The sequence below is a fragment of the Chaetodon auriga genome, chromosome 18 (assembly GCF_051107435.1).
Source record: "Chaetodon auriga isolate fChaAug3 chromosome 18, fChaAug3.hap1, whole genome shotgun sequence".
Taxonomy (NCBI): domain Eukaryota; kingdom Metazoa; phylum Chordata; class Actinopteri; order Chaetodontiformes; family Chaetodontidae; genus Chaetodon; species Chaetodon auriga.
Window position 1 is genome coordinate 981,868 of NC_135091.1, and position 27,051 is coordinate 1,008,918.

General features: G+C 46.9%; 3 protein-coding genes across 6 annotated transcripts in view; 1 reads left to right on the forward strand and 2 right to left on the reverse strand.

The window, feature by feature from the left end:
- Window positions 1-1,259: 1,259 nt before the first annotated feature.
- Window positions 1,260-3,263, reverse strand: LOC143336528 (gap junction Cx32.7 protein). Its single transcript, XM_076756753.1, has 3 exons — window positions 3,135-3,263; window positions 2,753-2,938; window positions 1,260-1,850 (listed from the first exon to the last, which is right to left on the reverse strand). The coding sequence occupies exons 1-3, from the start codon at window positions 3,261-3,263 to the stop codon at window positions 1,260-1,262; spliced, it is 906 nt and encodes a 301-aa protein (XP_076612868.1).
- Window positions 3,264-5,189: 1,926 nt separating this feature from the next.
- Window positions 5,190-9,157, reverse strand: hsdl1 (hydroxysteroid dehydrogenase like 1). Its single transcript, XM_076756752.1, has 5 exons — window positions 8,560-9,157; window positions 7,627-8,072; window positions 7,330-7,413; window positions 6,430-6,579; window positions 5,190-6,301 (listed from the first exon to the last, which is right to left on the reverse strand). The coding sequence occupies exons 1-5, from the start codon at window positions 8,777-8,779 to the stop codon at window positions 6,230-6,232; spliced, it is 972 nt and encodes a 323-aa protein (XP_076612867.1). The 5' UTR covers window positions 8,780-9,157; the 3' UTR covers window positions 5,190-6,229.
- A 129-nt stretch (window positions 9,158-9,286) lies between these two features.
- The window catches only part of tbc1d32 (TBC1 domain family, member 32), a 50,176-nt gene continuing 32,411 nt past the window's right edge, over window positions 9,287-27,051 (forward strand). Inside the window, exons 1-23 of one of the 4 annotated variants that reach the window (XM_076756074.1) lie at window positions 9,287-9,368; window positions 9,873-10,058; window positions 10,349-10,513; window positions 10,861-11,038; window positions 11,332-11,403; window positions 11,484-11,603; window positions 11,746-11,824; window positions 12,066-12,169; window positions 12,260-12,321; window positions 12,483-12,633; window positions 12,768-12,827; window positions 13,734-13,833; window positions 15,296-15,433; window positions 17,040-17,129; window positions 18,277-18,419; window positions 18,913-19,040; window positions 19,747-19,948; window positions 21,411-21,490; window positions 22,447-22,585; window positions 24,040-24,127; window positions 24,429-24,547; window positions 25,195-25,314; window positions 25,571-25,659. In XM_076756074.1, the coding sequence (XP_076612189.1) occupies window positions 9,340-9,368; window positions 9,873-10,058; window positions 10,349-10,513; window positions 10,861-11,038; window positions 11,332-11,403; window positions 11,484-11,603; window positions 11,746-11,824; window positions 12,066-12,169; window positions 12,260-12,321; window positions 12,483-12,633; window positions 12,768-12,827; window positions 13,734-13,833; window positions 15,296-15,433; window positions 17,040-17,129; window positions 18,277-18,419; window positions 18,913-19,040; window positions 19,747-19,948; window positions 21,411-21,490; window positions 22,447-22,585; window positions 24,040-24,127; window positions 24,429-24,547; window positions 25,195-25,314; window positions 25,571-25,659 (2,642 nt within the window). In that variant the 5' untranslated portion in view covers window positions 9,287-9,339. Of the gene's footprint in view, window positions 10,059-10,348; window positions 10,514-10,860; window positions 11,039-11,331; window positions 11,404-11,483; window positions 11,604-11,745; window positions 11,825-12,065; window positions 12,170-12,259; window positions 12,322-12,482; window positions 12,634-12,767; window positions 12,828-13,733; window positions 13,834-15,295; window positions 15,434-17,039; window positions 17,130-18,276; window positions 18,420-18,912; window positions 19,041-19,746; window positions 19,949-21,410; window positions 21,491-22,446; window positions 22,586-24,039; window positions 24,128-24,428; window positions 24,548-25,194; window positions 25,315-25,570; window positions 25,660-27,051 lie in introns of all 4 variants that reach the window. The other 3 variants (XM_076756076.1, XM_076756073.1, XM_076756075.1) reach the window with 3 other exon arrangements.

Consider the following 27,051-nt stretch of genomic DNA (forward strand, 5'->3'; position numbering starts at 1 on the left):
CTGTGTGGAAAGACGCTCATAGATAGTTTCAATTTGGATGAATTCGTTTTTCTGTGTTTGAATCGGGTTATGAGAGAATGAGAAGAGCTCAGCGCTCTGTGAACCCTGAGCCAGCTGGTCAATATTTTCCTAAAATAATCATTAATCAGAATTTTGAACAGAAGAACAGACACATGATGTTGTACTAATGAGTCATAACTGAAGCAGGCTGACAGGAAGATAAAACCATGAAAGAAAAATGGCACTTTCCCTGGACTTTAAAAAGAATCTGTAGAACACAATCACACTTAAACAGATTAAACATGTCTTCAAGACAAAACTGTAAGGTGAGACATGAAAAGCCACTTGATTATATGTAAGAGAAGAAAGCAATTCATGAACATTCAAAAGTCAAATTAAAACGAGTCACTTTCGTTGGTGCGTCTTACCTGCTGTGCTGGTCAGAAAGGACTGTCTGAGCTGGATGGAGCGCTAACTTAGACATTGGACCTTGGAGTTTTGTGGTGGGTGAGGAGCGATGATGTGAAGTCACATTACGCAACACTCATCGGGGCTCAGTGTCACGTTGTTTCGCCGAGAGCAGGAAAGGTTGAGGAGGATGAGACCAAGAAGAGTGTGTAATAATTGACAGGTGTCCAGAATCACAGTGCTTCTGTGACACATGGCCGTGGCTGTTTGAAAAGAAATGAAATAATGCTCCTGACTGCAGTTCTGAATGACACACAGCTGCAGAGGCCGTGAAAAACATGAGCCATATCAAGCTTTTTTAATGAAGCACCACTTTTATTCTAATGTCACATTTTACTTTGTCACTTAAATAAAAGTTGGAGTGACTCCTATAAAACGCACAAGGAATAATTAAACATATAAGGAAATACACTTTGTCTTCTTTTGCCCATTGTCATCAGAGCTGCCTTTTATGTTGGTTTACTGTACAAACGTGACAAGGCGGTCTGATCTGGATATGAGCGTTTATTGAAAATGTTTACAGCTTTGTCGGAAAAAACTCAAAGAACAATCTCTAAAACGATGGGTGCTATCAACTGGAAGAAGACCTGGTTTATTTTGCATTGAGTCACAAAAGTCATTTGAAAAGTCGCTTTAAGCATATTTTGCATGTGACTGAGTCGTGTTTACAGAAGCTGGTTACTCGCCCTCCTCCCACTTTATTTACTGCACACACACACACACACACACCTTTCCCCCAAAAGCCAAAGCACACAAACAGGACACGCACAAGTTATCAGAGCCTCCCTGCGTCAGATGTGGACCTCCCCCATGTTGTTGTTCTCAGGCTTTGCAGCCTCGTCACCTCCACCTGTGACCCCGGTCACCCCTAACTTCCATCCTTGGAGCTCCAGGTTGACACAATTTTGGATCATCTCGTCGCAGCTTTTAAAAGCTTTTCTCCCTGAAAGTGGAGGTGTCACCGGGGTCACGGTGTAGTCCTGCCTCCTCGCCATGCACTCCTTCACAGCCTTCACACACAGATAGAACAGCTCGGCGATGCTGAGGACCAGGGAGACAAACGCCGACGCCAGCATGAACCAGATGATGACCGACTTCTCTGTAGGCCTGGACAGGAAGCAGTCCACCTTGTGAGGGCAAGGGAAGCGGGTGCAGATGTAGCGAGTCTGGAGGGTGAAACCGTAAAGAAAGTACTGGCCCACGATGAACAAGACCTCCAGGACAATCTTGGCCACAAGATGGAGGACGTAACTGTGAAGGAGGCGGCCCCGGATGCTGATCTTGCCAGTGCTCTTGGTGTACTTGGGAACTTTGTAGGCTCTCCTGAGGAACAGACTGGCCTGGTCATCCAACTCGGCCTGCTTCTTCATCCTCTCCTTCACCTGGAAGAATGAGAAGAGAGTTTGACTGAAAGAGACTTGCAGACTGAAGAGTTGACAGGAAGTAGGTGAAAGATGATGCGACCCTACTTTCAGCAGTTCAGGAATTTAAGAGGTATAGACTCGCTAAGCTCCAAACTGTTTGTCCAAAGTGTGGCTGAACACTTTGTCGCACTGTCTCTCTCAATTTTTCTCTCTTTTTGCATCGTATAAGATATAAAGGCAATATGAGGATATGAATGATTAAGCTGGAGGAGTAGTTTCAGATGTTTTCATGGACTTTTTTCTGCAATAAAAGGTAGTGACACCCACTGTTTTTGATAAGGAAACAACCTTTTAAGCCCAGAGGAAGTGAGTCTAGGTGAGTGTAAAGACAGATGTGAGATCAAGGTTGCTTTAAAGCTGCATCAGTTAATGTTTGGCCACTAGGGGGAAAACCGACAGACTCAGAGCCACCACATCTCACCGGCTTAAACATCAGCATTCATTTGCTGCTCAGTTTCTGGCCACATAAAGAATGCAACGCCATCCTTTGATGAATATCTGTGACTTGAGAGGCTCCACATTCTTCAGCAGCAAGTCACTAACCTTTGTGAGGACAGGGAGCATGTCGATGGTGCTGTAAACAGCTAAGAGTCAACCATACAGTAAATATTTGGCCTAAAATGAGCTAAAAATCTAATATGAATAGCAGAGATGATGATAAGCCTCCACCATGAGTGGCACCACGCTTTTAAAATGGGTGAAATCAAGAAATTCAATCAAGAAGTATATGAAATAAGAGTAAACTATACTAGGGCAATCAAACTTAACACAGCACAATATAGCATTAAGCTGCAACAGGCGTGGCATGCCTGACGAACCAAGCATTTACCAGGTCAGTTACACACACTCCGGTGACACACCTTCTTCTCAAGGTGGATCACATGGAGGACGTGACCCAGGTATATCAGCTTCGGAGTCGCCACGGCAATAATCTGAAGGAACCAAAAGCGAACGTGGGAGATGGGGAAGGCGAGGTCGTAGCAGACGTTCTCACAGCCGGGCTGCTGAGTGTTGCAGACGAAGTCGGATTGTTCATCGCCCCACACCTACGAAGACACGATGAGAGATGAAGCATATACGCAAACTTCACAGAGTTTGAAGTGTAGCGGGGCAAAGTTAAAGCCCTGCCTGCACCTCACAATGATCAGAAAAGCTCATGTGATGGTATTTCTGGCCTTTTAAGCCTTTTGACACAGTTATAAAAACCTCTCTGATGCTAGTGTACAGAACATATGAGCAGACCTTCTCAGCACCGGTGCGCAGGACCAGGATGCGGAAGACAAACAGCACGGTGAGCCAGACCTTGCCGATCACTGTGGAGTGACTCTGCACTTTATCCAGCAGGCGGCCCAGCAGATCCCATTCACCCATTTCAGTCGCCAGTTGTCCTGCTTTCTGTGTGAGGACATGAACGCCAGAGTAATCCATCGTGACCCTCAGAGAATAATCTCTGAAGGTGGACTTGCATTATTTGAGAAGTATAATACACTATTATTGGTTTACCAAAAGGGAATATTTTGTAAACAGAATTGAAGTCTGGCTTTATTAAGTTCATGGTAACACCCCCTTGATTAGACCTGTTATTTGTGTTTTTCAGTTCTAGAAAAGGTGATATGGAATCATTGTAGGTGGAAAGTCAGAACAGCCAGACTCTCTAACAAGGCCAAACTTTTTATCATTGCTGGCAGTCTGGTGAGTTTGCTGATAGAAACCACGGCCGCTGATTCCAAGTCTCCAAAACAAACTTATCTGCTGGAAACCAAGACCTTAACCTTGATGATTACCAGCCACTGCAGCGAGCTCGACCACCGGTGATCAAACAGAGAGCTGCCTGAGAAGATAAGCTGCTGAGTTTATGTCAAAAACTTTCCCGTTTCAAGGTTTCTTTTACACGATCAGTCACTTATTCAGCTTCTATGGTTCTTTCATGAGGATTTTAGTTTTTTCTATTAATCTATTTTGAAGAAGACCCGTATAAGTCTCACATGTTTACACGTTTGACTGTTAGAAGGTTTAAGTTACAGACAACCTTTGGACAGTCGTCTCTTACTTTTAATGTTTTTCTTACGACAGGAACTCACTGCCAAATCTACTCTGTGCTTCAACATTCACCTTTTTTCAAACTGTGCACGGTACAAATATCGCACAGCAGATTGTTGCATCACATCAACATATTCCAAAATAAATACATCAGCATGCATGTTTTAACCGTCCACGTCCAGGACAACATCGTTCACCTTTTCTGACAAAGAAACAGCAGAGAGAATAGATTATCTTTTAAAATCAACTCACCAGTTGAACAAACCCACAGAGAAAAAAGGTGGATGAAGAGAGCGATCTCTCAGGAGGACGACGAAGATAGACAGTGAAGAAGAAGCCGTTCTTTCATTGTCTCTTTGGCGTCTTATCTGGAAGGACACCATCTCAACCACAACAACAAACCTCCAGCCTGAACGTAAGAGGATGGAAAAACCTTCCTCTCTTCCTTCTGTCTGAGGGCAGAAAGCAGAGGGCGAGAGGCCGGATTCAAACCCGTGAACAACTCCGTCATCTGCATTTCATACTTCATGTACAGATGGTTGACGGAGTAAACTAGAAGCTGAGAGGAAAACAGATGCAGATGTTTTCATACAGAGCAGGAGAGCACAGCAGTGAGTTGACCTTTACAGCCACCACATCTCAGCCTGCCGGTCAGGGTGCTTCACCAAAACACCAAATGACTGAAAACCCTTTCACGACGAAATCCCACCCAAAGTCCATTCAGAGGCTTAAACTGAGCTTTGAGTCCCGTCTTTGTTTTCTGTAACTTTGACCATTTGTTCGATTATCATTTTATTTCCTTTACTGATGGGATCCCACGTGTTTGCCTCTTTTTATTTGCATGAAAAGGAGTTCTAGAAATGTTTATTATCAAACCTGATTTCCCTCATTTCTTATGAATGTTCACGTTTCCTGATTAAGAAACAAAAGATCGTCACAGCTTGTCGACGTTTTGCGAATCCCTCTGAAAACACTCAGCCTTGACTTTGGCTCGATGTCTGTCGACGTCCTCAGACTCTGGTTTTGTATTTTCAGTTCTCGTGTGTGCCTGGCTCATCTGAGGGGTCACAGGTTAAACTCTGGCAGGCGGCGTGACGTCAGTTCATGGACATCAATGATTTACAGCCAGCCGACGTTTCAGGAGCAAAACCGTGTTTGTGGCCTTCAGCAGAAGAACTGATCAACATTTCATAAACTCATAAACGATGAAGGAAAAACCATCAAAGAGTCATTTCTAATAAGAAATAAAGACAGTCAGGGGATGAGAGAGAGTTTTATTGTTTGACTTTTGTGCTGTAATGGCACAAATCATATTGAAGTCAATGTTTTATATACTGTGCTGTATGTCTAAGCAGTAGCTCACCACGACGTCTAAATCTGTTCACATTTTTAATATAAACACTTATTTTAGAGACATATCTACATGAACTGAACGCAGCTGGAGATGTTTGACTGAGCAGTGACGCCATGAGCTGCTCTGCTGGAAACATCAGCTTTTCGGATGTGTGACGCTGAACTGACACGTCCTGCTTTCTTCTTTCATGACTCAACTAAAGGCATGTTCATACTGTGAGAATATATTCAGATTTCTACCTGCTTTGGTCACAACCACCTTCAAGTAACGTGTTTTTAAATTAGGGTTAGGGTTAAATTACATTCAGCTTTTGCTCATTAAAATATTCATACATTATTCTCCATCAGATGGTGTCGGGCTTGGTTTATGGTGGTTTATGTGCCGTGTAGGTGTGGTGTGTCAGAGCTGGTGAAAAGCAGGTACAACCAGGAAGAAGTGGACCGTCAGAGGTCTAAGAGGTCAGAACATGAAGGTCAATTTTTTACTACGGTCACACGGACCTGTTTGTTCATCGAATTCCTTGTTTATTCTCATCTAATACGACGGCGGACCGTTTTATCATTGCTTTCTCTTTAATGTGACGTCTGAGGGGAGGCTGTAGATCTCACCTGCTCTTCATGCTGTGTTCTGTAAAGAAGTATTTCAGTGTTATACTGTCAACCTGAACCAGGCCTTCGTGGTCCTCGTTGGCCCATTTACTTGAAATAATGTATTCAGTAGTTGAAAGGGTTGAAACAGCATGGAGGCTGGATGTGTGTCAGGCTGTCTGGTGTCTGCAGCTCATTTAGGATGAACACAGGAGTAACATATGTATGTTCATTCAGTATTTCAGGTGAATTTCACTGCAGCACTGAGCACATTTAAACTAGAGGAGATTAAACTCTACATGATCCAGGCACGAGAAGATCCAGGAGCTGGGTCCAGTCTTGACTGGAGGACCCTCTCAGCTGGAGCTGAGGAACACGTGAGATCCAAGAACCCAGATCCACTCTGGAACACACCTCATCAGACCGTACTGTGAAGAAACAGGCGAGGAGCAGATCATCACACAGAAACAAAGATTTACACACTCTTCATCACCACACTGACCCCTCTGGTCACTGAGAGGAAACAATCTGCCACCCTGACTTATTCTGAGCCCACCTGCAGAGTGTGAGGCCAGTATCCGGTGGTCCGGTGAGAGACGCCCAGGGTGGAGATGGCGTGGCGAGCATAGACCTCAGGCTTTGGTGCAAACCAGCCCTGCTGCGGCGCCGCTGTCGATGATGATGGATGTCCACCTCTGGAGGCTATCTGGTGACGCATGCACACACACACACTGTAATATCAAGCGCTGACACACACGCAGTTCTTCATAGTCACCAAGGAGAACTTTAAATTTTAGAGCACATTTCATTTGTGTTGTTTCTATCACCTCTTAAATGTCTTTGTCTTTACGTGACTGAACAGACCCTGAAAACAAGTCTCTCATGCAGTTTGTCACCACTTGTACGGCCAGTTGCCAATTTATTAGGAACACCCTGCTAACCTGATACAGTCCTGCATTAAATTCCACCTACATGAAGCTTCTTATACTCTGAGGCTGCTTTTGAGGCGATGGTCATCTGGGAGGTTGTATTTTGTGGCAGTTGAACTGAGTCACACTGAGAACCGTTTCTATTATTTTGTCCACCCTGTTTTATGAGTGAGGTTAGGATAAATAACAGGAACACTCCTCATGAAGGGAGGATTGGCTGAAGCTGGGTGTAGCTCATAAACTGGTTGGACTACCTCAGTGCTGTTTTATTGCTGCTGTGTCCTCGTTAGTGTTGGAAACCTGTTATGATTAAATTAGGTGAAGACTCCAAAACAATTTTACTAAACACAAGCAGCCATAAAAAAACTTTCTATCAGAACATGAAACCAAGAACTATCTGATGGCAGAAGAAGTGACCAAGATCATGAATCTGAAGAAGCATTTGAAGGTAGCTTTCAGGTCTTGGCACATTTTCTTTGGCACTCAATGCGTTCATGTGCTTGTTATCGCTTGTATCAGGAATCTACCTGGAAAGGAATCAGACTTTGGACAAAGATCCCTTTGCTGCTGTACTCCAGGTGAAGAGCTCTTGAGAAATGATCCAGGTAGCCCTGAAACGTCAGGAGAAGAGGGAAGCGAGGGTTAACGTCAGGACAGGACAATATGTCTGTGATCATGTTTCTACTGAGTGGACAGAAGAAGAAGAATGGCGGCCAGTGAGAGAGATGCAGTTTGCTTTACACTTTACAGAATCTGTCATACAGAAAAAGATCTATGGAGGGTCCAGATGTGTGTGTGCACAAGAGGCAGATGTTTGGTCTCACAGTGGAGGCGGTGAGCGTCACTCTTCCAGGCAGCGGTCTGCAGCAAGCGCCTGATGATATGTTGATTACAGCTCCTCTGCTGCGCTCCACCATCCCCGGCAGCACCAGCCGCGTCATCAGAGTCGCCACCGCAACGTTCTTATTGACCAAATCCAGCAGGCTCTGCTCAGGCATTTCAATCAGGCTCCGAGGCGACGCCAAAGACTCGTCCACGCAGTTCACCAGGAAGCCGATATCTTTCCCCCTCAAGGCTTCTTTGATGGGCTTGCTGGCTGCGTGGTCCAAAGAGAAGTCAGCCAGGACCACGACGGTCTCCACCCCGTAGCTCTGGGAGAGGGCTGCAGCCATGTCTCTGACAGAGGTGTGGTCCTGAGTGACAAAGATGATGCTGATGCCGTGCCTGGCCAGCTCCTCCGCATAGGCTTTGGCCACAGGCTGGGACGCCCCTGACAGGACGGAGGACAGAGGACAGAGGACAGTACTTCAGTCAGGAGGAACGTGAGAGCTGCTGCACAGGAACATCACCTTGAGACCAAGTTCACGTCATCACCACAACGAATGACCTCGATTAGTTAACTGCCAAGAAATGAAGCAGCAGAAGTTTCTTCACCATCATAAATATTTTGTTTTCAGTCTTTTTATTTAGTGTTAGCAAATGGTAGAAATGGGCTTTTTGCAATTTGTCAAAGCTCAAGTTCATGAAATCAAATAGAGAAAAGCAGCAATTTGTCAAATTCAAGAAGCTGAAAGCAGCAAATATTTGTATTTTTGTCGGATAAATTCTTTATTTTCCTGTTCATTGATGGATTGACTGATTGCTGAGGCTCTCAGATTGACAGCAGCTCTAGTTTTGTGTGAAGCTGCTGTGACTGAGTGAAGTGACTGTGCTGGGATGAAATGGATGGAGGTGACCATCACCTGCCGCAGTCTTACCATAAATAACAGCCCAGTCACCAAATCTCTGCGTCAGCCTCTTGATGGGGATCATTCTTGGCAGGAAATGCACCCTGACCAACGTGCAGCAGTCTCGGAGCAGGATGACTGCCCTGCTGGCGGTGTACAGAGCACCGACCAGGGCCAGAGTTTCAAAGTAAAAACTGCATGACCGAGAAATTTCTCTGTACAGTAACTGAAAGCTGTCAACTGCCGCCATCGTTGATGCCACTGATGCTGATGCTAGCTTGCTAGCTGCGGCTCGTTCAGCAGATTTAACGTGTTTTCTAAACGTAACGTTAACTCGTAAGTCAGGCGTGTGAAGAAAACATGTCGTCGTTCCCACAGACTAATTTTCTGATGAAGTTTGACAGTTGCAGCAGGCAGAGACGTCTCCTGTTCAGAACCCGGAAGACGGAGCAAAACACTGAGTCACGTGACGGTGCGCTTCGGTTGTGTAGCATTCAAAGACATGGAGGAAAACCGTCCGTAATAGTGTAAGCTTCGGAATAACAGTAATAGAATGAATATCAACTGCTCATGGTTGAATTGTGACGAAGTATCCGGATAGCAGATCTCATGGCTCGACTTTTCCTGTAATATTTAACCTTGAAATATTCTTCCCGCGCACATTTTAAGTGTGAATGCTAAATTTTCAACCCTCTATGCGGCAGCGTGTAGTTTCTCTGCACATCCCACAATGCACCGCAGTTCACGCTAAGTGGACGTTTCCATAGAGACGCGGCTGTCCCTGGCAAGTTCTTCCAAAATGCTGCCTGGATGAAAAGCTTCACAGGTCCAGACACAAGGTGGCTGGTTTTAAATATACTGACTGCGATGTGTTTTTGGTCGGGTGGTTGGTTTGTGCCGCGTTTGTTCGTTTAGCGACGCATTCAGGTAAAATAAGCTAGCTTTGTTTTTAGCTAGCTGTTACATTGGTGCTATTAGCAGCGTGAAGCTAACAAGCGATTAGCTGGTTTTGGATTCAAGGTAAAAACATCATGTAGTCCGTTTGGGTGTCCAACGCACAGTAATTAATTATAGCTGTTTGAGTTTTATTCATATGTCTGTGAGAAGACAGCTGTGTCCGCCGTCTCTCATGAAATACCTTTTGTTCAGCATGAAAAACACCTGTTTGACCGTCACACGTGTTGGTGATGAGCTGATTGACACTTGAGTGACTGATGCTGACAAAGACAAAGACGAAACGTGTCTGTGTTCACGTCCCCGCGCTGGACATAGACACTGATGTCAAATGAATGGACCTCAGCTCTGTCCTTGTCTTTATTTGAAGGCGATGTCTCCTTTCTAAGCTGTATTTATCCGTCAAGACCAGCTGCAGAGATGTCTCAGCTGTCCTCTGAAGACGAGGTGGAGCTGCAGTCTCTGCTCAAGCAGCTTCTGAGAAGCATCAACGACAGGATCTCTAGAGCTCCGTCGACCGAATGTGCTGAAGAGATCCTCCTTCACCTGGAGGAGACCGACAAGAACTTCCACAAGTACGTCTGCGAGATTCATGTGATGGAAACAAAAAGGAAACTGTGTTTCTGCCACCGTTTGTTCAGTTTCATCATGAACCGCTGACATGTCGAGGTGTACCAGTGCCACCTTGTATTTGTAATATCAGCCTCTGTGTCACAGGACGGCTACCTGCCAGCATACACAGTGTGCAGCTGTTCCCCTTTTAGCGAAGACAAAACGTGTCCACCTTTTACAGGTCTCTGTTGACCGTCACGCCGTCGGTATACAACAGGTCTATTAAATGATTCTGTCAATGCTCTCTTTGCAGTTATGAGTTTGTGAAGTACCTCCGTCAGCACGTGGAGAGCTCGCTGGGGAAGGTGGTGGAAGACGAGACCAAGAACTTGACCAGAGGAGATGGACAGCATGCGATAGGTTCAGGTCACGACACCCTGATCCACGCCGTCACCCGAAAGACCAGAGACTCAGCTGAGTGAGTGGGCTCTAATCTCTGAGTGCCCATCAGCTCTTCTACTGGAGTAATTTCACAGATAATCGTGACATTTTGTGGAACAAAGTGTCTCTATAATATTATATTCCAGATCAGGTATCCATGTCCATTTGGTGCCCTTTAATTTATACATATGGAGAGAAACAGGGGTATTGGGATGTATGCATTCTTGTTTTTCAGAGATGTCAGAAATGTGCATTTGTGAGATGTTTGTTGTCTGTCTTTCCAAACCAACCGTACCCCCAAATTTAGGTTATAGAAGAGTTTTATCTTTTATTTTGGTAGGGTGGTCTTTGCGGTTTACACTGATGTACTTCTTCCTGTGACAGGTACCAGCAGATGATGCAGACCTTGAAAAACTCCATGATTACGGCGGTGGAGTCCTTAATCAACAAATTTGAAGAGGACCAGATGAGGAAGGAGGAGATGCACCGAGAGAAGCAGCACAGTCAGTCCAACAGCCAGTACACTGACAACTGCTCCGACAGCGACTCCTCCTTCAACCAGGTCACCGACACAGTGGAGACGCTCTGAGGCCGATTCATGGTCACATTTTAGGGATTTACTGTCCTTTTTACATTATTGTTGGTGACTCCTTTGAAGCTCCAACATTGTATCTGAAGTCTCTGACGTCTGTGGACGGCGTTGAGCACAGCTGCTCTTCTTTTCTTCAGCAGAATGACTGTAGATCCACCCAGTGATCCTGAACCATCTGGTGGCGCCATCAGACAGTGGAGCTCTGAAGTTTGATTTGTGGTGCATCATAATAATCTTTGTTTCATCTCCATTTTCCTCTCCAGAGTTACGCATTCATCAGACAAGAGCAGCTGCAAGCTTTGGCTGAGAAGCTTGACTCCAGCAGACCCAAAGAGGTAGAAAGGCTCACTGAAGCGCTGCCGTAGATGTGACTGTGATGAACAGTTATTCATAAGTGACGTAAATCTGTGTGCAGGTGCGTTGGGAGGCTCTTCAGGCCCTCTGCTGTGCTCCACCCTCTGATGTGCTGAGCTGTGAGAGCTGGAGCAGCATCCGTGAGAACCTCTGTGCCGCTCTGACCGACCCCGACCTCAGCGTGAGTCCTGAGCAGCCTCACCCGCTCCGTCCTGCACAGCCCTGTTTCTAGACCAGTCTGGACTCTGTAAAACATGCAGCAATCGGTCCTGTACAAAGGTACATTCAGTTAATCGACCTGTGTGTCTCTCTACCTCCATCAGGATAACGTTCTGCAGTTCTTTGCTAAAAGCTTCTCCTCTTCTCCGCTGAACGTGACACGAGAGATCTACACCAGTTTGGGTAGGTGGTGCGTTTGTCAGCACCGATGTGAACTGAAAAGTGTTTTTCATCTGTTAACTAACTCACTGTTCACTTTGAACGAGCAGCTGCTCTTTATTTGCAGCTTCAGATGAAGTGAAAACGCTGCTTGTGTTTCCTGGCCTTGCAGACTCTGTAGTTTTGGTTGTTTTGTCTGAAGGTTATCATCTTGCGTATCTAACAGATGGTTTGTTCTATGTGTGTTTGGCCTTTTGATGTGCAGCTCAAAGCGTGGAGTCGAGTTTTCTGTCTCAGAAGCCGAACTTTCCGACCGGCTCAGCTTCCATCGACATCAACAGACCTGAGATCAGCCGTCTTCTCAAACGGGTGCAGCATCTTTTTATCTGACGGTGTTTGGAGTGTGTGACCATGCAGACTCATCACAGCCCCCCCGTCTGTCTGTCTGTCCTGCTACAGATTCGACTGATGAACGACTTTCAAAAGGAGGTGACGAACTTTTGGATCCGCCATCCTGAGAAGTGAGTTTTTGTCCCAGCATGTGTTCAGGTGGCGGCTCTCACTGCCTCAGGTGATCGACAGACGTGCTTTTAAAGGTCCAGTAATGGTTTCCTGCCTGGGTCATCCCATGGTGGTTTACGCCCAGTTCATCTGTTGTGGTCCTCTGTCTGCCCTGCTTTAGATACATGGAGGAGGTGATAGAGAGCACCTTCTCCTTGCTGTCCTTCCACCATGAACAAGGCTCAGCCTCAGCAGGGACGGAGAAAGCTCTGGAACCAGTTCACCTACTGGCCTTACTGGACGTTAAAGCCACCTGGTTTAAGAAGTGGATGGTGTGTGTCTCAAATGGACAGATGTTTCTGAGCATATTGTCTTTGTCTCTTTGTCTCTTGTTCATAGTGTACTCTGTCTCATGTATTCTCTTCTGTCTTTGTCTTTCCCGCTCTGTCCACCTCTCCTCTCTCAGCATGGATACTACAGCAGGACTGTGGTTCTCAGACTCCTGGAGAGAAAATACAAGTCTGTGGTGAGTGATTCACTCTCTAATCAATATCTCTCACCAGCTCCCTTTGTTCCCTGGAGAAGTCTGGCACCCTGAAGAAACAACCAAGCGAACAAGCATGAAGAGTCTCTGCAGAAAGCGTCCAAACCCAGAATCTCATTTGGGCAGCAGGAAGGGCTGCACTGCTGAGACAAAACTCCACATGAACGAGGAAAACAATGTGAAACAAACTCTGTCAGGCCTGTCGAAACGTAAAAGCAGTTGAGTCAGATGATGACCTATATGTTGTTTTCAGGTTTCGTCCTGGAGCCTCAGAGAGAAGCTGAACTTGCTCCTGTTCTTCTGCCTTTGCTGTGTACATGTTGATATACGCATGAATTAGAATAAAACAGGCGGTGAGACGGGTGAAGATTCTCCAAAAGCTCGGTGGTGTTGAACTTGTTTCTTCAGTGAAATTCTTACTCATGTTCATGTGTTTGTGGGATGTGAGTGATTCACACAGTGCAGGTCAGTGCAGACCAAAGGGCACAAGAGCTGTGCGTCACTTTGACATTTAAGAATCGACTGTTTAATCTTAAACCTCCCTCTCAGTTCCTGCTCTGACCGTAGAGAGGATTACTGTGGAGTCAGCCTGAAACTTCCCCTGAAGTAAATGTCAATAAGACTGTAAACAGCACTGAAAGCCTGAACTGCTCCTGCATTGAAATTCCCTGAAGTGCTCAGATTTAGATTAAAACCAGCCGTTCTAGTCTTAAAACTCTTGATTAGGGGCTTCGATAAGAGCAGGATGCATCGACTCTCCGGCCTCTTGTTTTTGGCCTGTAGTGTATAGCAGCATCCAGCTTTGGCACAAGAGATAAGTAGTCATTTTATTCAGCCAATCAGACGTTTGCAACAAGTACAATAACACGCGTTGATTTACCTCTTCAGATTGTGGCAGCCCTTCAGCAGTGCATCCATTACAGCGAATCCTGTGAACGCTTCACGTGTGACACAGCTGATCCTGGGTCAGCGGAGCAGCAGAACACCAGTAAGTAAACGAGTCCATGAAGTCGTGATGTCTTCAGCAGGTTCGTGCTCTGTGAGGAGGATCTGAACGCCGTTTTCACTCTGCGTGCCAAACATCAGCGCACCGCTGAACCACTGTGAAGGATAATGAGAAAGAAATGCTTCATCTGGAGCCTGTGGGTGGTCAATGTATTTGCACCTCGACTCCGCAGCCATCATTTATTCGGTTTCCTTAATGTGCACACGCTGTTCCTGATTAAAACAGAGGAACGCAGAGGGAAGCAGCAGAAAGAAGACATGAGGATGATAGAAATGAAGCAGGAAGCGTCGAGAGAAAGGAACGATAGAAGGTTGGAACGATCAGTGAAAGACTGACTGAGCTAAAGCAGAAAAGACGGGAATGTGTACGAGTCGGGTGAAGATGATGCGTCTGAACGCGGGACTCACTTAATGTCACACACTGTACAAGCATGAACAGGGAGATTTGGGGTCGGGGGCTGTGAGCGTCCAGCCCAGTCTGGTTCCCCGTCAACAAACGTCTGGATCGCTAAGATTCAAGACTGACAGATGACTTATTGAACCTTTTCTGTCTCTCAGCAAAGAGCAGCAAAGGAAGATGTTGTGAGGGATGAAGTCCACTAAAAGAGCCTGAGATGTCTTTGAAGGTGGACTTTTGAGCGAGGAGGAGGACACACAGGGCCGTCCTTATGACCGTCAGTGTCTGACCTCCAGTGTTTCGTGGGTCCAGTTTTTGCTTGTTTTGCTTGGGGATCTAAATTCCCACAGTTGTGACGAAGAGTTCTGCACAATCATGGTGAAACGCTCCACACGCAGTGCGCTGTGATTCAGTGAATGAGAGCGAATGCAGCAGGAGATGCAGCGTCGGGGAATGTCAGCGCGTTATCTCCTGCAGGCCAGCTGGCTCGCCGAGACGGAGCAGCTTGACCTCGTCTTGGATGAGCGGAGATATGCCGACTCCCCCGTCGCTGATACGCTCCATCAAAGAAGAAGACTTTCTCTGAGCCGAGCTTCTGTTTGACTCTCTGCACCTCGGAGGCACCGCGAGGTTTCCCCTGACGCCTTTCATTTTGAAGTGTCTTTAAACGTCCGTCCAGCGCAGCGTCACCACAGAGCAGCAGGTGTCAGAACACGGAAAGCTCGTTTTCACAGGTGAAATCATGTCAGGCTTTACTAATCAGTCCTCTCTGTGACGTTCTTCAAAGATCATAAAATCTTTGCTGGGACCTCATGGAAACATTTAATTTTTGATCATAACTCAAGAATCAAATGCTAATTCTGACCAAATTTCACTCAAATGTCTGAGGATAAAATGATGACACGTTATGTACAAAAGGTCAAAGGTCACCAGACGTGAATGCAGAGAGAACTCCATTTCACCAGCAAACACACTGAACACCTTCAATGAAACTCTTCACTGCTGCCTGCTGGAGGTGGTGATTCCAGCTATCTTCTGACTGTTCCAGGTTCGGCTCAGAGGAGCGTCTACACAGGACAGGAGCTGGAATATGTCCTCTTCGTCCACTCGCTGTGTGTCCTGGGGAAACTCCTCATCTACACCAATGGGAGGAAGCTCTTTCCCATCAAAGTGAGGAAGCACAAAGGTACAACATGAGACTGTAAACTGTTTTTATTGATCATATTTAACTTCTTGGTTGTTTCACTAAAAGCAGGGCAGAGTTTGACTGGTGGAGTGTTGATGACTGGACATGTTTCTGACTGCCAGCACCTCTAAAACTCACTCATGGTGATGCTGTGTGAATTGTTAAAACAACGCTTTGTCGTTTTATGGGTGCGTTATGTTCCAGATTATTTCCTGGTGAGGAGCTGTAACTTCCCGGAGTCTTTCGGCCAATCATGGCCAAGAAATCGTCCAGCACACACCCTCCTGTGAAATGCTGAATTGTTTCTCCACTTTAGTTTTTGTAGAAATTAAACAAAGAAGATATCACACGACGTCGTCCTCAGGCAGAGCCAGGCTAGCTGTTTCCCTCTGTTTTCAGTCTTTGTGCTAAGCTAATGGCTGCTGGCTGTTAGTGGTGGACTTCAAGGGAAAAATGGGTTGTTTGATCAGTGATAATACAGCAGAATAATCTTTATGGCAGATAATCTCAGGTAGGAATGTGTGTGTTCATGGTGCTGCTCCCCCCCCCCTCGTTTCAATCACTGATAAAGGCATAATGACGGGAGTGACAGCAGCCGGATCACTCTCAGTCTGCTGTCATTGCCCTAAATGACTTTGATTGAATCATTCGTCTCTTAGTCCGTCTGGAGGAAACCGGATCAGACATTAAAGCTGTTGTTATTGATCGTACGGCCCGCGCTCACGGCGGAGGCCTATTGATGAGCTTCACCTCCAACATCAGTTTCTCCTCCGTATGTGTCATAATGTGTCCGTCCATTGTCCGTTTGATGGTTTGATTGAGATGTTTCAGATGAGTCATTATTCGTCGTTGGTTATTTGTTTTATCCTGGTCGTGCCTGGTGATGATCGATGTTCATAATGCTTCATCCCTCCAGCGCTCTCTCTCTCACAGCCAGTTTAAAGAAACTGAAATGTGATTCATCGTCGTATTATTTTACATTTAGAGCAGCGTTCAGGCACCGGGATTCCAGTCACGTCACACGCTTCACGCTAATGACTCCAGTTCAAAGACATTTGTTTTCAGTCATGTCTCAGACAGAGAGTGAAGTCCATCATCCCCGCAGACCGACAGACCATCCGTCCTTCCCGACACGTCTCACATTCTGTGTATCACACTCACATTATATGATGAAGTATGTGCTTATGGATTAGTGCTGCGACCATTAATGAACTCACCATGTTCATTACTTTCTGTCAGAATGTTTCATTGAAGAGGAAAATGAAGATGTAGGACATAAAAACTCTGAACTGAGCTGAACCCAGGAGTTCATCATCATTTATTTCAATGATTAAAATATTAATCGTTCAGAGTGGAACTATTGTTTTGTCCAATAAAAACAAACAACAAATCCAGACAGTGGTTGGATTTTGATATTTAACTGAGAAGAGCAGCAGATCTTCTCTTTTCAGAGCAAGAGTTTGACATTTCTGCTTCATGAATGACTTAAACGATTGATGGGCTGTTAAAGCTGTTTGAATGATCGGCTGTGATGATGATGATGATGATGATGTGGATGTGGAGTCTGAAACAGGTGTGTGTGTGTGCGTGTGCGTGTGTGTTTCAGATGCAGTCAGCCTGACAGACCTGGTCATCATCCTGATTAACATCGTGTACCAACGCCCCACACCTTCACACAGTGGCCCCTCACACACAGGTGGGGCGCCGCACAGTCACACACTGATACAGACGACGTCACCGGGCTGGTCTGGAGTCAGGGGCTGGAGGAACACCGTGGCCCTCCCTGAGAGCCATAACAGACCATATATTTTATCTCTTAACCTTGTAGTGGGGCGGGGCTGTTCCCTGGATGACCAGCGTTATTGCACCATCCGTTCTCATGAATCACTGCGGCAGCCTTCCTGTCACTGATCAATAGAGTCGCCTGCCTTGACTTTGACAGAGAATCGTCTGCTGCAGGGAGTCGAGTTGAGCAAGTTGTAGATTTATACAGACATTTCACCTGCAGTCTGATGATCACCTGCGCCGCTCGTCAGAGTTTTATCCTGATGCTGCATCGTGCAGAATGTGAGAGAGAGTCTGTCTCGGCTGGAGGGTGTTTTAATTTGAAGCTCCATTAGGTGATATTTAAGTGAAAATTCAATAATGGGATGCACTTATGTAGAAATACTACAGCAGAGAAAAAAACATCCTGCATCCAACACTTGATTGAAGTGAAACTGCAGAGGTTTTATCAGCAAAATGTCCTGAAAGTGTCACAGGTGGAGCCCCGCTGAGGAGCTTCATTATGTGCTCTGTAGTTTTGTTTTATTGTCGCTGATGTCTGAGCAGCATCTTAATGCTGGAGGGATTTTAAATACTTTACAAACTGTGGAGCAGTTTGACCCATCACAGCGTGTCAGGCCTCATGTAAAAGCTTCAAGGTAAAAAGTCCGATCACTCCTGATGCAGTAGAAATATAAAGCAGAATAAATGTGAGTGAAAGTAGAAGGATTTTATATGATGTGCGGTGCTTGAGCCAAGGTGAGGAGTTATCTTCCTCTGTCTGTGACTGCACCTCACAGCATCGCAGACCCCTGTATGAACCCGGGTCCTGGCCTGCGCTGACATGCTAACATGCTAACAATGCACAGATCCAAGCAGGAGAACAAGCATCATGACAGATTTCATCTCATGTCATCATGAATGTGGGGCAAGAAAGGAAAGTTTTAAACCAGATGAGGCAGAAAAAATGACAAAAGAACAATAAAGCCAATAAAATGAAGCCAATAAGATCAAATATCCTGCGTGTAACTCAGCTAAATGTGTTGTAAAACTGCTGTTTTTCCCGCTGGTGTGTTCAGACTCGCTGTCACCCAGCGCGCTGGCGATGGAGGTGCTGTGGACGCTGTGCGAGAGGACGGAGTGTGCTGCAGAGTGTCTCCACCAGACGCCTGTGATCGAGACGCTGCTGGCTCCTGTGATCGCTCTGCTGGACAGACGGCAGGTCAAACACCCGCACACACACCTGTGGAATGTTCCAAACAGGTGTTTTTGGAGCGTTCCACATCTTTCCCAGTCTGTGAAACGTGTTGCTGCGTCAGATTCACAATAAGAGATATTTACAGAAATCAATGTTAAACATTAAATGAACTGACTGGGAGCTGTTCTCAGGTCAGTTCGTGTCAGAGAGGATCAGATCAGCTGATCACTCTGACTCCTTGATTCGAAGCCCTGGTGTGAGCCTGAAGTGTCTCTTTGAATCATGGCAGGAGGACACAGAAGAGCAGCAGCTCGTGTTTCTCAGCAGGACACTTTTTGTCAAAACTGAAGTTGTGGAAGCGTCACTTATGAAACTCTAATAGCTTTTTCTTTGTTCCCTCACTGTCAGAGTTAATGATGTTATTTCAATATTTAATATGTGTTGGTCCCTCCTGGGAGTCTGCTCGTTTCTCAGCCAGCCGGCTGCTTTTTGTCTGTTTATTCTCTTCGGTTTGCAGGCGAAATTAAAATCTCCTGCAGCAACGCTGACTCTCATCGCTGATGTTCTGGCTCGCATCGCCAACACCGACAGAGGATTAGCGCTCTTCTTATACGAGAAGAATCAGGTCGTAGCCCACAGTGAGAGGTGAGACGGCGTGATTGAATTATGATTAAACACACGGTGTCACTTTGTGTCTTTCATGGCCGTGAATAAATTAGATTTTTCCGTCTCAGGAAGGAGGCTTCAGCGTAAAGTTGAATTTGCATAACAAATCCTGGTCTTCTTCCACAGAGAGCAGATTAGACCCGAGGACGCTGCTGCTTTGTCACTCACTGCCATCTTTGATCTACTCCAACTCCAAAACTCTGTTTTATTAAAGACGCTCACGGTCGCTCGGAGGGCCGTGCTTAGTTTTCTATTCGGCTTTAATTGGCTGACCCTGACCGGTCCGGGACCCGGGTCAGTCGGCCCGAACTCAAACTACAGGCTGTTGTTTTGAATTAGCAGTCGTTCGTTCACCGAGGCTGATCCTGCTGTTGACTGCTTCAGTCAGACACTGATCCTCTGAGACACATGTTGTAAAAGTGAGCGTGTAAAAGAGCACTGAGGACTTCAATCACCGTGTTTCCTGTCAATCAAAGATGGAAACTGAGGTACAAAACGACGACAAATGTATGAGAACGTGTTGAATGAAAACAGGGAAGGAGAGGATTTAAAGCAGAACTTTGCCAACATAAACAAAGTCTCCTGTTCCCTCTCACCTGATGCACGTCATGATTTCTCACCACGAACATGAGATCCACTCTTTAGTCAGCGGTTTCCTCTTTGTGTGCCTCCTCCTCCTCTGCAGAACCTTTGCCGCTCACATCATCGTGCAGTTCACCCTCAGGCTGCTGGATGAAGAGCCGTCATGGCTCAGCCAGCCCGACCCGTCCCGCTCGTTGTGTGGAGCCTTCATCTTCGTCTGCAGGCAGATGTACAACACCTGTGAGGGTCTGCAGGTCCTGCGACCCTACGGCCTGCACAAGGCCATCGCTGCTGCGTGGAAAAAGGTACCTGCACGCCATTTCTCAGTGTGTGGGTTAAGTGCTACAACAGCAAATGTATTAAAAACCACATTATTTAGCACATTAGAAAGCAGTTTAATATCGGCGTTGCTGGGGGGGATTGGTTGTTTATTGCAGGCAGACTCTCTAAATGCATGACATGAGACCCGGTCTTGAAGCGGACTGCTTGACGGATCTGCAGGCTCGTGTTTCATTTGCTCTGGCAGATGCTAATAAAGATGATAATTCACATTTGCGGGCTGGTCTGGCGATGTCGGGCTTCTGCTGTCGTGTTTCATTCGCTTCTCTCTTTATTCAGTCACTGCAGCAAGAATCAGCACTGCTGCGTGGTTTGCTGATCGGAGTCCGGCTTCAACGAGCACCTTCAGCGAGAGAGTGTGAACCAAAAACAAAAACAGACGCAGCTGAATGCAAAACCAAAACCACGTCCTGCTGCAGTGCAGGTCGAGGAGGCGAAGGACGAGCAGCGACGTGCCGCTTCATTGATGTCTCAGCTGTAGTTTTCTGGAAATAGAGCATATTCACATTCTTTCCTCTTCGTTATCTCAAACATTCACGTCAAAAATTAACCTGCGAGACATTTCTACACTCACTTCCTCCTGATTTCACCCAGCGTGTTAAATATTAATTATCGTTCTGCACTGTCATACACCTGTCAGCATGTCCCGTACTGAGTGCTGGACTCACCTCTGATACTGAAGTGTTGCATAGTGTGACCGCAACTCAGTCCACCCACCAGAAACAGACGGCGGCACAGCCGTAATGAGAATAATTCATGTTTCTGCAGCAGCTTTCTGAGCACGCTAACAAACCAAATGACAATAAAAGCAACAGAAGGCTCAAACAGCAGAAAAACACTGAGGAGTGAAATAAAGTTAAAACTGTAACGTGACGTGAGAGGAGAGATCAAATCCAGCAGACCTTTTAAATATTCATCAAGGTTTAGACGCGGCCTGTCTGACTGCAGGCGCAGAGACGCTTCACAGAATCCTGATTTTAACGAGTTCACAGGTGGAATGAAAGTCACCGGTTCAAGGTTTGATGGACGAGAGTGACGCTTCATAAAGTGTTAACGAGTGAATTCAGCCTGTTTTCAGCACAGACCGTTTGGTGAACGTGCACCGCGTAGGTCGACCCCCGAGGGCTCGGCACGTTTTCAAAAACAGGTTTGTTCTGCTCAGATTTAGGGTCGTTTTCAAGGCGAAGTAAGAAGAATGATCACTTTTACATAATGAAATTATCAATTATAGATTTTAAGACCAAACATAAAAGGCCAATTGTAGACGTCAGGGTTAATGGAGCCTCCCACTGTTCAACGAGCACGATGTGAATAAGATCCATCACTCACACACGGACACGCACACACACACACACACACACACACACACACACACACACACACACACACACACACAGTAAAAAATGATATTCTCTCCTTTATTTCCAGACCAGCTCCTTGTCAGAAAGGATTCCCACCCCGGTACCTGGAGCCGCTGCAGGAGCGTCCACCCAGGAGCTGCAGAACATGTGAGGCTACACACACGCACACACTCTCAAACAGACACAGAGCCATCGTCCAGCGGCCTCGGGCAGCGAGCTTGTTATAGAATACGACCGTAAGCTTCCAAGCATACCAACACCTTTTAATGTGTCTTCATGCGACCCTGCAAAGACCGATATAAACACCTGTAGCTTCGTCTGTCTGTGCATTGAAAACAGCTCAGTGACAGCAGGAATGAATCACCAATACAGAATTGATATCTAGCAATAACAGCCTTCCATGTCATTATAACCTGAATTAGGGTTCAGGAGCAGTGTGTGCAATGATTGCCAGGAGACCATAAAATCAGTTTGGACTTAGTTGATACCGCCATTAATCTCCCGCTGACAGCGCCACATGGAGCGGCCTCCCGTCGCTGAGCAGTGACAAATCTCCCTGGACTGAAGTGCAGCTGCATGCAGATCCCATCGAGCATTAAGTCACTCATAATCAAGATCCACTTGTTTTAAAGGCTGCAGAGTGTTTTCTGATAACTCACCCCTCATCAGCCCTCTCAGTGCTGCATGTTGAGCTGGAAGGAGGGAACTTAAGCCACAGAAGTTACAGGAACACAGGTGAAACTGGTTCAGACATTATCTTTCACTGCCAGAGGGACACCAGCAGACTGACCTCATGCATCTTGTGTGCAGTCGTTCTTAAATGTCCAGATGAAGCCTGACCGACTTTAAGCTGTGACGTGATCATCAGGAGACGTAGATGATTGAAGCTAATGAGTGTTATTGTCCACTGACACAGCAGAGCTCATTCAGACGGCTCAGAAATAACCATTTTCTGCCTGACTGTGACGAGTCCACCTCACACTGAACAACAGACACGGTGCCGAGCGCCTGAGGCGGCTAACACCTTGACCAGCTGCACGTTTTCCTCCATTGTCCTCCTGTGAGACGAGCTGACGTCTCTCCGTCTCTCCCCTCGCCGACAGGCTCATCTGGGAGGAGACGCTGCTGGACAGCCTGCTGAACTTTGCCGCCACTCCTAAAGGCCTCCTGCTGCTCCAGCAGACCGGAGCCATCGCAGAGTGTGTCTCCTACATGTTCTCCCGCTTTACCAAAAAGCTGCAGGTAATAACAAACTCTGACCTGTGGATGTTTTCCATCTGGACCTTTTCCAGCATGAGAAATACGTTTCACCTCAGCACTTCTGGAGATTTATTCTTGCCCTGTCTGCAGGTGTGCTGCTCTCCACTGCGCACATTTAAGAGTTTTTTTTCCAACCTTTATTTTTAGACTTGCTCCACACACACACACACACACACACACACACACACTGAACACACAGTCACACCTGGGAGCTGCCCAGGTAGTCACTGGAAGGGCCCCAGCGGAGCAGTCTGGGGGTGGAATGACTCGCTCAGTGGCCCCTCGGCTGTGGCGCTGACGGAGCAGCACTGCTCGTCCACTTCTCCACCTTGTTTACAAACCTGCGGTCCAACGAGCGCTGACTCTGCAGCAGCCGACCAATGAGCAGCTCCAGATGCCGCAGGAGGCATTTAGCTAGTCGTTAAGTTATGTAAGGTGGTCAGATAAGTGTGTGGTTCAGGCCTGATGTGACTTTCCAAAGCGCTGGACTTTAGTGCTTAAAAGCACGATGGTGCTGTTGTTACAGGGAGTTCCCCCTGTTTCATCACCTTTAAGGAAGGTTTTTAATCTGTCTTGATAGCATCGATAGCAAAGTGCTGTTCAAGGGATTCTTCTCCACATTGACCTGAAGCAGGATGAGGGAAATGTCATTACGCACACACTGTTGCATCACCTGCTTTGGATGACATGGACTTTAAATGTACAGATTGCTTTTGGCTTGAAGCAGCTGTTCTGAAGTTGAGTCTCTGACGATGTGTTCCTCCTGCACGGACCGAATGTTTGCTGTGTACAATAAAACACGCATGCACTCAGTGTTTCCTAACACCATCCCTCCATCCAGCAGGCCTTCGCTCAGTCCGATGGCCTGTGTCGTCGGCGTCCCTCGTTCATTCTGCACAGTCGTGGTAATTTGTTTCTCTCGCTCCCCCTCAAGGCCACAGTCATATTTCCTGAAGACTGCTCAGTATTCAGCAGCAGCCCGGAGGCTGTTACATGCTGCTGCTCCCACACTGGCTTTAATTTATTAATCCCTGGCCTCTGCATATGCCTTACATACATAGCATTGTCTATGATTCATATTGTAGACACACACACACACACACACTCAGTCAGTCGCACTGCAAACCTTAGCTAATCCCCTGCGGGCTTAATTTACTGCCATTGTTTACGCACTGCTGTAATTGCTTCTGTCGTTTGGCATTTCACTTTAATTATGGGATGTAATTGTATTTAGTCTATTTTTAGTTGTGACATTGTGTTGTAAATAATGACGGGGTTTACCAAACTACGTTATGTGGCGCCTTTTCGGGATTCTGGCAGCGTCAAAGCAGAGTTTACACACAGAATCACAAGCAGACACTTTACAATCCTCATGTTCATAAAATAAAACTGAGCTCAAATTCTTTGTTTGTTTGGTGTTTCTGTGTGTCCTGCAGGTGAGCCGCTGTGAGAAGTTTGGCTACGGGGTGATGGTGACACAGGTGGCAGCGGCCGCTCCAGGGGTGGCGGCTCTGCACCGTTCAGGTACTAAAGAACGCGCTCGCCAGCTGTGACGCTCAGGGCTCCTGGTCCAAGTCGTTTGTGCGTCGTTGACAGAAAGCAGCGCATTCGTCACAGTGTTTGAGACGGGAAAGTGGATGAAGAAAGAGCCAGATGAGGCGTTAACTGTCAGGGATTCGTGATCTCATGAGAAGTGTGAATCAGATTCAGCTAGAAGTTTCATAGTAAATCATATCTGAACACGTCTGACACATCAGACAGAGACGTCCATGTTACTCTCACACCAGATCCACGTTGACACCTCTGGCTGGCCGTTGTGTTGCAGGCTTCGTCCGGGCGCTGGTGGTGGAGCTGTGGTCTGTTCTGGAGTGCGGCAGCGAGGACGTCAGGGTGGTCCGGCCCAGGCCCACGCCCATGGACCCCATAGACAGGAGCTGCCTGAAGGTACTGTGGGCGTGGACGAAGCTTGAGCTGAGACCTGTCAGTCAAACAGGACTGGAGTCATGAACATGGAGTGTGTGAGGATGTGTGTGTGTGGTCTCTGACAGGAGGTGAAGCGAGCCCGGTGAAGACGGACAGCCGCTGAAGTGTGACCTGTGTCCTGCCACTGGTGGCTCTAAAGCCGTCTTATCAGGGGGTCAGCTGCCAGGTTACATTCACACAGTGAGACCCTCGAGTCCAGCAGAGCCCCACAGCTGAGTGTGTGCTGGAAACAGATAAAACGGACAGACGTGTGTGTGTGTGTGTGTGTCTGTGTGTGTCTGTGTGTGTCTGTGTGATGACACCAGCATGTTTGGCTCCAGTGCAGCTTTTTCGCCTCCTGTCAGTTCAGATTTAGATTTTTTTTTAAAGCCTCTGTTCCTCCTGTTTTAAAGAACTTCTCTTTCATGTGTGTGTGATCACTGGTTCCTCTGGTTCTCGTGTGTTTCCACTGATGAGAGCAGGACTTCCTGTGGTTTATTATGGGATTTCATGGCGTGCATTCGGCAGCTGCTTCATTTCTGTTGCTTCAATTTAAATTTTCACTGTGAGTTTCTGGATGCCAGCATCAGCCGGTGACCCTGTGCTCGTCTCACCGTCCGTCTCTCCAGTCCTTCCTGTCCCTGGTCAACCTGCTGTCCTCTTCCCATTCGGTGTGGGAGCTCCTGGGCCGGCAGCCTCTTGCCAACAAGAGCGAGTACACCCTGAGAGAGATGCCGAGCTCCATCCCTGTGAGTGTTTTCCACCTCGTGTGGACCAGCCTTCATGCAATGCTTCTTTCAGCCATTTGAGGGCATGTTGGTACCTTTCATTTTACCTTCAGCCACCACCCACGCATTTGTTTTACCTCTCAAAGCCTCCTGCTAAACTCCCAACCCGCCGAGGCCGATGTACATTTCTCACCTGACGCCGTAAACATGCGCTCTGCCTTCTTTTTGTGTGATAACCATCGCGTTCGCTCTCACAGCTGCTCATTTCACTCCGCAGGATTTGATTGACAGGCTGATTGCTGTGAATTCAGATGCGAAGATTAATTCCCTGTTCCACTACGAGCAGTCTCACACGTTCGGCCTGAGGTGAGATTGATTTCTCCTTTTTTTCCATATTACTTAACATCAGTGGGGAAGGTGTCGGATTAACACCTGGCGACTGCACATGCGTGTTCGCACACGCACACGCACACACACACACACACACACACACACACACACACACACTCCGCCTCTGGCAGGAGCAGACTGACATGGTTCTTTATACTTTGATTACCCAGCACTGAAAGGCTGATGAAAGGATTTCTGTGGATAAGAGAGAAATAAGGTGTGTGTGTGTGTGTGTGTGTGTGTGTGTGTGTGTGTGTGTTTTCTATATTTATGAAGAGCAGACATCAGTGTGAAGGGTGCCTCTTCCTCTAAAATGAAAAGCTGTCTTCAGGTTTGACTTCAGGTTGAAATGGGCGGGGTTTATTGTTCAGGTAAATTTCTGCAAACGGCTGAAAACGTCTTTTGATTGAGCTGCAGAGCAGTCGGTGTTTCCACACAGCTTCACGTGTGTGTCTGGGTTGTCGTGCGGCTACTGTGCATTCCTTTGCCTTCTTTCTGAATCACAATAGCTGCGACTTGTTTGGAGCCTCGCTGACTCACTCGGCCTGTCAGTCAGCCCACTCCCGTTAACATCCAGAAGCCGTGAGAGGAACAAGGCGCTCTCCTCCTCTACCGCCCAGACTGATGGGTTCAGCCGACAAACTGGCACACTGCGACTCGCCTGGGGTGCCGAATGCAGTGTTTCACCGTCAGTACGTCAAGTCCCGCCATGTTAGTGTGGAGCTGTTCGAGGTTGTTGGTTTAATTCTGCAGAGTAAAGGTGCTGTATTCATTTCTGCCCGCAGTCAGTTCAGGTCCACGCAGCAGAAATGAGTCAAATCCAGCATGAGCAGAAGAAAAACAAATGACAAACAATGAGATTAAAACCAGAACATCTCGTCTGTGGAGGAATCAGCTGGGTGAAGTTATCATCTGTGGTGTCTCCCAGGTGTTTTCCATCACGTCTGTCCATTGCATTCAAAGTCTTCACATGTTTTTCTGCTGCATTAGATGCTGAAAGCACACCTTTAACCCGGCATCACCCACAGCACAATAGCATCTGTTTCCTTTGATTTTCTGATTATCCACAGCCTGAAGGGACGTGGCAGCACTGTATCGATCCCAGAGGGGAAATTGCATCATAAAGCAGCTTCTTCACACACTGCAGTGATTCATAAATACTCTGTCAAAAGAAATCTAAGATGGGCAGGCAGTGTGTCTCATCAGTGCGTCGTTTGGATTTTGGTATCCTCACCTCTTGGTCGACACGGCGAGCTTGTTGGCCTTCATTCAGAGTCATGATTGTGACCGGCTTACGTCCATCGTTCGCTCTCCTGTCAGCCTTGCTCTCCTCGGAGAAACATCTCGTCCTGTAGCTGCTAAATGCTC

Bases quoted from the DNA above. Each gene is read 5' to 3' on its own strand.
- hsdl1 (XM_076756752.1), bottom strand. From the start codon at position 8,779: ATGGCGGCAGTTGACAGCTTTCAGTTACTGTACAGAGAAATTTCTCGG. The intron at 8,073-8,559 runs GTAAGACTGCGG...CCGTCCTGTCAG, and splicing joins TGACTGGGCTGTTATTTATG to GGGCGTCCCAGCCTGTGGCC. The intron at 6,302-6,429 runs GTGGGCTCAGAA...GTTTCTTCACAG, and splicing joins ACTGGCCTCACACTCTGCAG to TACGGTCTGATGAGGTGTGT.
- LOC143336528 (XM_076756753.1), bottom strand. From the start codon at position 3,263: ATGGGTGAATGGGATCTGCTGGGCCGCCTGCTGGATAAAGTGCAGAGT. The intron at 2,939-3,134 runs GTCTGCTCATAT...GTGTCTTCGTAG, and splicing joins TGCGCACCGGTGCTGAGAAG to GTGTGGGGCGATGAACAATC. The intron at 1,851-2,752 runs GTGTGTCACCGG...TCATTCTTCCAG, and splicing joins TGATCCACCTTGAGAAGAAG to GTGAAGGAGAGGATGAAGAA.